This window comes from Gouania willdenowi, chromosome 17 (genome assembly GCF_900634775.1).
Source record: "Gouania willdenowi chromosome 17, fGouWil2.1, whole genome shotgun sequence".
Taxonomy (NCBI): Eukaryota; Metazoa; Chordata; class Actinopteri; order Blenniiformes; family Gobiesocidae; genus Gouania; species Gouania willdenowi.
Genome location: NC_041060.1, coordinates 18,859,450 through 18,869,829, shown reverse-complemented (window position 1 = coordinate 18,869,829; position 10,380 = coordinate 18,859,450). Strand labels below are relative to the sequence as shown.

General features: G+C 36.8%; 1 protein-coding gene across 1 annotated transcript; it reads left to right on the top strand.

Annotated features, from left to right (window-relative positions):
- Nucleotides 1-337: 337 nt before the first annotated feature.
- pold3 (polymerase (DNA-directed), delta 3, accessory subunit) lies at nucleotides 338-7,276 on the top strand. Its single transcript, XM_028472870.1, has 12 exons — nucleotides 338-475; nucleotides 775-830; nucleotides 1,871-1,970; nucleotides 2,603-2,642; nucleotides 2,734-2,866; nucleotides 2,966-3,215; nucleotides 3,312-3,384; nucleotides 4,236-4,410; nucleotides 4,539-4,642; nucleotides 5,742-5,827; nucleotides 5,915-5,996; nucleotides 6,812-7,276. Exons 1-12 carry the CDS (start codon nucleotides 419-421, stop codon nucleotides 7,012-7,014), a joined length of 1,359 nt encoding a protein of 452 aa, XP_028328671.1. The 5' UTR covers nucleotides 338-418; the 3' UTR covers nucleotides 7,015-7,276.
- The last annotated feature ends 3,104 nt before the right edge of the window (nucleotides 7,277-10,380 follow it).

Here is a 10,380-nt window from a genome sequence, read left to right as displayed (position 1 = left end):
TGTGAACCTGATGTGAGTGTTATGGAGGGAGATTTGTGTCTTTATTATTACAACAACAACAACAACAACAAAAAAAATAATAATAATAATATGTTGAATCAAAGAAAAAAGTATTTAAATGCAATTATTTGCGTCTCAAGTATTTATTTGATTGGAAATGTTTTGTTTTATTTATTTATTTATTTTATTGAATAATAAAGACACAAATGTACCTCCATAGTGTGAGCATCACTGATGGGCCTGATGCTTAGGTTGTCAGCTGTGTCTAAGCTCAGCCTGTAGGTGGCAGCATTTTTTAGACAACAAGAAGAAGAAGAAACACCGACGTCACATTTAACCGGAAGTAAACAAACTGTTTTCCCGCGCTGCTAAATTGGGTCTGCGAGGCTTTTGCTCTCTTAAACTAATTACACTAGAAATGGACGAGCTTTATTTAGATAATATTGATGAATATGTCAACGACCACAACAAAATAGTAAGTTTGCTGCCATTGCGTTTAAAAGCATGTTTGTAGAGGTGTTAACGGCAGGTTGTTTCACAGCGTGGTGACATGAATATGGCTTCAAATGCTTGAGACAAGTCTCTACATCTTTCTGTTTGTTTGGTTTGTGTGAAATACACGAACATTGCACATTGAGTCGAAGCTCTTCTTTTTGTGGTAGTCAAAGATTAAAAGTAATGGCGCAGGAACAACAAAAGATTGTATCGTCTCTGTATTAAGAGGCTCCATCTGAATTGCATTGTTCCATGTTTTATGTGTTTTCTATTTATCAGGTGACTTATAAATGGCTCAGTCTAACTCTTGGAGTCCATGTCAACACAGCAAAGCAGTAAGTGATTTTATTTTGAAAAGTAAAACCTATCTGTTGTTTTTCTGTTCACACATTAAGCATTTAACCATCAGTCAGATCAATAGTTTATAGATGATTGGCAAAAGAAAAGCTTTATCTTGCAGTGACCAAACTTAGAAAAAATAGAGAGGTCTATTATTATTATTACTATTATTTATGAAGTAAAAGCACATGTTGTTTAATATGTTGTGTTAATGTTTATTATGTATATTTACTTGAGGATGATTTTTTTTTAAAATGTGAATTGGCTACTGACTTTTCTGACATTTTTGTTTTTTGTTTTTTTTTTTTTACGGTAATGTGTGCACTTGTATTTAATCCTTATATAATTAACAGTCTTTTACTCATGTGCATTTTCTTTTTCTTTCTTTCTTTATTTAGTGTTCATTCTTTTTCATCTGTAATATTTCTCGAGCCTCTGTTACCTAATTTCTAGGAATGTCCCGATTCAACTTTTTCACTTCCTATGAGATACCGATATTGCAGCCTTGTGTATTGGCCAATACCGATATCGATCTGATGCGATGTCTGCACGAATCATACATATTTTTTTAACTTATTTTGTAGTGTGGAATGTTAGAAAAGGGTTGATCAAGTGATGTTACTTAAACAGAGAACAATAGTCAGCAACAGTAGGTATGAGAAAAACTGACGCAGTTATTATTAACCAATTGGTTACATACATTTTAACCTTCAACATAATATCTACAGTATTCTACAATTGAATAAATTTAATATAATATATATTGGAGATTTTAGATGCAGTCCGATAAAATCCGATATTTGTTTTCTGGCTGATATCGGACCGATATCAATATCGGATCGGGACACAACTACTAATTTCCCCCTGGGATAAATAAAGTATTCTGAATGTTGCCACAATAATGGCTTACGGTAAATAAAATATGTGGCAATATTATTTTATATACCTGAAATGTTGTTTTAAATGCTGTTTTAATACCTTAACTATTCTGTTAAAACACTAAGGGTTGAAACGTGATATTTTTTCCTGTTATCAGAATGCTCTTCCATTATCTGGATCACAAGAGGAAAGAGAGCTCGGCTCAGCTTCACGCCACATATCTTGTTTCTGGAAAGTTTGTGAATAATGGTCAAACGGTTTGTTACAGTACTTTTTAAAATCTGCATCATTTTTGAGAATGTAATGGGGCTGGGCGATATGGATCTTGCCATTTAACGATATAAATCTTGATCATTTTATTTCAAATGAAGTCTGACCAAAAAGACTTCTGGGTTACATTCTATGATCCAAATACCACACAGACACATTTATTAACAAACAGCTGTACAATATGCCATTTTAGTCTTTGTTTCCTATAAGGGACAGCATGTGTGAGTGAGTTCTGTAGTGTGGCTTGTTTAGGGGAAGGTCTGGCATTCGGCAATCCAGCAAACTGTGTTTTTTATGCTGTTCTGAGAAGTAGCGAAAGCAGCGACTCCTAAAATAAGTATTTTATTAGAAAATAAGCTATTCTTTTTTGTGTTGTTGTGTTTTATAATCTATTGCACTGTTTTTATTGTGTCCTTGGGTGGCCTGGAATGCGCTTTAAAATAAAATAATGTAAAAAAAAATATTATTATAATAATTATAAATGTGTATATAGATATAGGCAATATTGTAATTTTTCATATCCCCAAAATAGAAAACCCAATATATCTTGATGAATCGCCCAGCTCTAGAATGTACAACGCTTTGTTTTGTCTTTGCTCACATTTTGTTGGATTTTCAGTGTCACAAAGTGTCAGTGATCAGAGAGGAGCAGCTAGAAGGTGTGTATATGAGGTAATCTGGGTTAAAGTATCACTTTTTTCCCCTTAAATTAACATATTGGCTTTATTTATTTTAATTCTTTACTTGTAGATGTCAAAGCAAAGATGAGCTTAATAGCCAGTGTACATGTGTACAGCATCCAAAAGGCTCTGTTGAAAGACAGTGGCCCACTCTACGGTGTTGACTATGACGCGGTGAGAGATAATCTAAAGAACTGTAGCAGGTATGTACAGTAGCAGCCCAGAGACTAAAACAGCCCTGAAAACATCCTGACCAGAGAAGAGGCTATTATGTGTAATATATTTTTTTTTATGTTTAATAGATTTAGTGCAATCCGCTGTTCCAGTGCCGTGCCCATGTCCTCCCAGGAGCTCCAGCAGGTCAAAGAAATACAACGGCCTCCAACATCAGAGCCTGAAACTAAGAAGTCAGTCTCTAATATACAAACTGCTGTGGCTTCAAAAGCCATCAAACCTCAGAAAGGCATCATGGGAATGTTCTCGAACAAAACTGCATCAAAGACTCAGAATAGCACGAAAGAGATAAAGACAGAGGAAAAAGACTCACCTATGGTATGTCCTGATGCAGTCATACACCCTGTCTGTAGGGAAGCACAGCAGTTATTGCAATATTTATTTAGTTATATACTTTCATTTATTCTGTTTTAGGTGGAGGCTCCCAAAAGCAAACCAGCTCTGAAACCAAATTCCTTGATGAGCATGTTTGAGAATCAAACTGCAAGTGAGTGATACACACACACACGCATTATGCACATACACAGAGGTGTAAAGAGTACTGATATATTCTACTCAGGTAGAAGTACTGTTACTTGATTGAAATTGTACTCAAGTACAAGTAAGTCATACATAAAATACTCAAGTACTATGCTGTGAAAAATTCCTGGTGAGAACCCTGTTGTGGTAGTGTGGTAGAAAAAAAATAGCAGTACTTACCCAGATTAGGGAAATCCTCAGTGTACTGAAGTATTAGTTCTTCAGTACACTGAAGAATTCTGACAACAACACTCTCTACAGTGATGATGTAAGTTCCACAGTGATGATTTCATCAGTCCAAGCAGGGAGCCAATACAATGTTCAAGGGGGCGCTATTGAGTCATTTTGCCATTCACATGTGCAATTCTCCCCAAATATTACATTTTTCGCCAGTCCTAATATGTGTAAAAAAATTTCATGAGTTTTTGAACGTGTTTAGGCCCTCAAAAATGCTATCAGTTCACCTTAAAAAAATAAATAAAACGAAGTGCATTGCAATAGGATTCTACGCGCTGTTGTGCTCGGGCCCTAATTACTGACTTCAAAATATGCTTAAAAAAGTACTAGTACCCATAAAAGCAATGTAATTACAGTAAGGTGAGTACTTGTAATCCGCTACTTTCATCCCAGCATGTATGCAAAAGAAAATGCCATTTTGCAGCTCTGTGTGGATTCTGGTCATCCGTATTATGCTTTAAATCTTTTTTTCGTTTTTGTTTCAACTATGATATTGTTAATATCCTCATCAATAATGATGAAGCACTGGTTTTATTTTTCACATTGTAGTCAGACGTTTACTGCCAATTTTTCATATTGCAGAGAAAACTGACAAAACGGTGAAGGAGGAGGCACCACCAGCAGCTAAAGCAGCACCAGCAGCTAAACCAGCAGCAGTTCAGTCGTCCACCTCGACATCTCAGCCACAAAACAAGCTCTCCCATAAAGAAGAAAAAGAAGAAGCTACAGTAGCAAAGCCACAGAAAGAGTCAAAGAGGTGAAATGAGATGAATATGATTGAAAAGCTAGCTATGAAATTACATTTACATTTTGAAGAATGTGTAAAAACTTGTTTAGGTCACTGGCATCACCTAAACTGTAAAGAAAATGTTGTTGGTTTTTAAGCAAAAGCAAGAGGATCCAGGACTCTGACAGTGAGGAGGAGAAAATGGAAAAGAAAAAGAGAAGAAGGATCAAGAAACCCGAACCGGACAGCAGCGACGAAGAGGGTCAGGAAGCAACACTTTGTAAAATGTTATTATTGACCTGATTGGTCAAAACTTCTGTGTAGAAATCTTGTATATAAGACTTTGTTAAAGGACAACACAATGTATACCATAATTTCTGGGCTATAAAGCGCACTGTATTATTGGACGCATTACAATAATTTAGCAATTTTCTAAGAGAAATCCACACAAATGCTGCAGCCTAACATAGCCCGCATCCTATTGGCTGATGAGGGTGCCCTTCAGACAACTCGGCCAATCGGAATGGGCAGGTACTAAAGTTAGGTTTTACAGAAATGTTTGTTTCAACTGATAACTTTCCTTTACTACATGAAGTCACCTCCTCACTGCCCCACGTCTACATATCAGTTCATTTGCAGCTTTTTATGGTCACTTTTTACTGGAACCAGACTGATACACCGCTTTGTTCGCTCTTCTTACTGTGAACTACCGCAGAGCGATCACAGCGAGTCGGACTCTGAGTCAGAATACGGACGCTGAACAAATCCAACTTGGTGATTTGGTAACTTCATGATGTTATGCTACTATTACAAACTGGCTGACTTTGACTGTAGAAGGAGCAGAGATCACTCCACTCCACCTGTCCGTCCTCCTTACGGAAGCGTCTCCATCAGCCTCAGAGTACAGATCACTGAACAAACCTAATGCGGCGATTTAATAACTTTATGCTGTTTATCTTTCTATTACAAACTGGCTGACTTTTACTTCATTCATGCTGCTGCAGCAGCAGGCGCTCGCTCTCTCTCTCTCTCTCTCTCTCTCTCTCTCTGACAACATTTCTCCGTGTCGTTGCTATGATGACTCAGTGTGCATCATGACAAAATGAGTGATCAGAATGATTCAGTGCGAGCAAGAACAATTTAATGTTAACAATTTAATTGTTCCACCGGGTCCAAAGTGACGGAGCTCAATTTTGTATCAACATGAAGCTTATAAAACCAGGAAAAATCCACAATTTAGCCGCGTCACTGTTTAAGCCGCAGGGTTCAAAGCGTGAGAAAAAAGTAGCGGCTTATAGTCCGGAAATTATGGTAGTTACTTTCTAAAATCCCTAACATGCAAAACAATATTTGTTGTGCAGTTATCCCAGATTCTCCACAGAAAAAGGAAACAAAGGAACCATCACCGAGTCCAGAAAAACAGCTGGAGTCTGTCACACATTCACACGTAAGTCATCAGTGATCTGCACATTTTAACACTGCCTATAGAACCTTTTGGTAAATAAACACTTGATACTTTTGTTTTTTATGACAGCAAGAGAACCCTGACAAAAGGGTGAGGAAAAGGAGGCGAGTGCTGAAGTCAAAAACCTTTGTTGATGAAGAAGGATGCATCGGTAAGAAAACTGATTATTGTGTTCATTTAGGGCTCTATTCTCCCATGTGCGTAAGTTTAAAAAAAAAAAAAAAAGCCACACAGCAGCGCTATTTTTAGCTGCACGCTATTCTCCTCCTGTACCCACTCTGGGCTCTATTCTCCGGTCTGCAGTTACGCGACTCTCTCCTGCGCGTATTATCCGATCCAGGCTCCTGACACGCCCACCGTGCGTTAATCAATTAAAAGTGCTTAGTCTGTGAATGAAGGCAGTCTGAAGCAAAGGAGGCGGACTGGGCCATGATGTCATTTTTGTTGGGCTGTTTAGAAATCACGGAACATGGAGTTTTCCTAACGCTTGTAAATGTAATCAAAAATGATAAAGCACCATTTTAATTTGTTTAAATTCATGTCATTGACTCAAAAACGTATCCAAAAGGTTGATGGAAATGGTTAATGTGAAGTTAAGTTACTGTTGTTCATTATCTGATCATTTTTTCCATAAACTTGTATCAAAAATATCTGTAAAATTTCTCTGAATGTAAATTAATCTTATCTGGCCGGCGAGTTTAAAAGCTAATGCTGCTTTAACGCATCTTTGCATTTAACACAATTTGCCACTTTTGTTTATTTGCTAAGGAGCTGCAGTGGCTGCTGATGTAGCTTGTATTCAATTTGTCTTTATGACTGTCATGTGGATAAATACATCCTTTTGTTTCATGATAAATGCCTGATTAATCAAAGCCATTGTTATTGTCACAAATGAATAATATATGATGTTTTGTTGTTTGGTATCCATCTTTAGTTCTAATGTCTTGTTGTCTTTACTATCCTCAGTGACAGAAAAAGCCTATGAGAGTGAATCTTACTCTGAGTCAGAAGAGGATTTTAAAGCCCCCAAACAAGCGGCCAGAGATCCCTTCAAAGGAAAACTCCACTCAAATGGCAAAGATGAGAAAAAAAGTCGCCAGAAAGCGTCGGCAAATACAAACAAAAGTACAAAACAAGCTTCCATCACTGGATTTTTTCAAAAGAAATGAGGACTTCCCGAAATGGCATCGTTATTGATAAGCTACACTAAAATCTACACTTAAACTATAGTGACTGTGTGAGAGAGGCATAACCTTTCTTAGAACTGTCCACGTATAGAACACTTCAGCACTGTTACACGGTTTATCGTTTTAAGACAAGAGCTGTGAATACAAACCTGAAAGACATCAACGTGTGTGGTTTCTGTAAAACTTCAGATATTTGTTGAAGATTCAGTTTCATATTATATGACTGATAAAAAATTTAAATAAAGACTTGAATTAGTTAATATTTTATTAGTCCAACAATGAGGAAATGTAGTCTCCTTTTTTGGTTTTGGTTTCCTAAATACATTTATGTTAAATGGCTAATTTTCCAAAAGCTAGATAATATCTAAAGAAGCATTTACAAATAATGTACATACACCGATTAGCCACAAGTTTATAACATCCCTTTTTCAATGCTACAAAACCCCTAACCTGTGAAGACATTGACTCCTCTGGGGTGTGCTGTGGTATCTCACCTCAGACTGGATCGATAATATATAATCTTTACGCGAATAACAGCACCAATACTTCAACCACTCCATGTTCCAGTCATTACATATAATTAAGAATATATCAGCAGGTGACCTTGTCAGAAATACTGTCCTGTAATTCCTATAATACATTCCCAGTGGCTTATGGGACCCTGTGAATTTGCATAGTTCGCCTATAGCCAAAAATGTCAGATGGTCACGTATTAAAGAATCAAGGTTTAGCTTTGTCATTTTTAGATTCTTAAAATTTTGCTTTATTTAATGATGTGTCAAAAATTATTAGGGTGCTATATTGCACATATCCTACAGCAGTGGTGGGCTACTGGTGGACCGGGGGCCACATGTGGCCCTGTCTAATATCATGTGGCCCTTAAAATAAATCTAAAAAAACTGGAATTCAAGAAGTTGGAAGGAATATGAAACTTAACACAAAATGACAGGAAAATCCACAAAACTCGATAAGTATACAACAAAAACACTAATTAACAAAGGCACACGTAGCGGGTACATACAGAATCACAACAAAAAGTGCAAAAAAAAAACTCCACACAAAATAATAAAAATACAGATGGAAATAACAAAAATGTTCAAATTGACTAATAAAACAGAAAAACATACACAAACCCTTTGTACTTCCCTATATTAATCCTCAGATTGGTCATTATTATTCTTAAAATGTAGGTAGCGATGACAGAGATTTTTTTATCAGAACATTTATGTACCAAAAACATGCACACCTACAATGAAAACAAAACAAAAACGGGTGTATTGTATTTATTGTATGTATTTTGATCTTCATTAGCTGTAACAAGTATAGCTACTCTTCCTGGAGTCAATCCAGCATGCTGCTTACAAAATGGTATTTACACCAATTTTCACAACACCACAAAGTGATAAAAATTAAATTAAAACCCCTACCCACAACCCACACACACACTCAAATGTTCAAAGGTTCTAGTATATACCAATATTGCATATAAGTACATGAGAAACGACCTAACACCTTGTGGTTATTATTATTATTATAGTACAGGTAATGACAGCATTCCGTTGACCACTAATCCACAAAAGGTTTAATCAGTTCAATGGTCAATAATAACACAACGTTACGGTAGTTTGTGAGAAGATGACTTTTCAAAAAGACTTTAAATTGGCATTTACAGTTTGCATTAATCATGTCAGGGGTTCTCACTTTGCTTCAGTTAAATAATAGACAATCAGAGAAATGGTCAAACTTCATATTCCTTTAGGAATTGTTATTTTACACTGCCAGTCACAAAGAGCTCCTTGGAGACGCGTTTCTCAATAACCAGACTTCTCAGTTAGCTCACGCAGACGCCACACCCTCATGTTGCCTCCGGCATGTACACGAATGGCCAGTAGAACTGGTATTTGGATTAGCTAAACAGTAACATGAAAAAAAGATATCCCTTGGTGTTTGGGGTGTGGTTGGAAAATGTGTGGCTTTGACTCCATTATGGCATCATGTGTTGAGTGAGGTCATATATGGTTCACTTTATTTAGGTGGAGGGCTCACAGCTGAGGCTTCCATTATATTCAGCCACAGAAACAGCTGAGTCACCAGCTGGAGCTCCTTCATCTAATAAACTGTGCAACACTCCACAGGTTCACTGATCTGATCCTCTAGTCTATTCTCACAGTCATTTAATCATAAGACACCAGATTTTAGGTTATTAATCAGATTTGTTGAAATATATTGTATTTATCTGTAAATCACACACCTGTGGTAATGATTTTGGGACCAGGCCAGTGAGGTCACAGAGTCCAACGACAAACAATTTTAGACTGAACATAACTGATGTCAGCAAATTTCACACTTACATTCACACAGTAACGGTGACGGCTGCCATCCAAGGTTCAAATCCTCAATTAAGAGAAACTTAGTAGCCGCTTTGTCACGGTCTGAGTTTACCTCCACACTGACATTAGAACCCTAACCCTAACATAATCCAATAAATAAAACACGTGTCCGTTCACTTTGAAAACAAAAATGAATAAAAGATTTTTAGCAAAAATGCATTTTTCGGTACAGCGCATGTGGGAGCATGCACATATACAATCTCAGTACGATGTGAACTCAGACCATGACACCGGCAGATATGTCAAAAAGACGTTCATTTCTGGAAGAAAGCATGAAAATTTGTACATGGAGGTTTTTTTACGTGAGCTAAATCCAGTTTTAATGGGATCCACACAAGCAAACCAACGGTTCCCAATAAAAATCAAGAAATCCAAGATGGCCACCACCATCCATACTGCCAATTTGGATATTTTGTCATAACTTTGGTTCTACTTGACATAGAAGCATGTTGTCTGTGGCGAATTATAGGTTTTCAGGGTCAAGGAATTGAAAAATATATCTTAAAATACCGTAAATTGTGCTCAGAGATCCAAAATGGCCACCATCCATATTCTGAAGTTCAATTTTACCATAACTTTGGTACTGTTTGGTACGTAGAAACATGATCTTTGTGGCAAAATGTATATTTTTGGGGATAAGGATTGTGATGAAATTGCTTAAAATACTAAAGCTTGCATGTAGAGCAAGATCCAATATGGACAACATATGGCCAAACACTACTGAACATTTTAGCCTAATATTGCTACATATCTGCCGGGCTATTAGGGTTCAGTGACTTTAGCATACTTTACCACACGAAGTTCTGTAATCGCACCACCAACCTCACCATTTAAAGACTATCACTTTGCTCATGATCGGCCAAAAGTGCCGATGAAAAATATGTGTCTTTGTCTAGTTTAATATCTTGAAAACAATAGATAATGGATCTCTAATGATGAGCCTACATTAGTAGCCAAA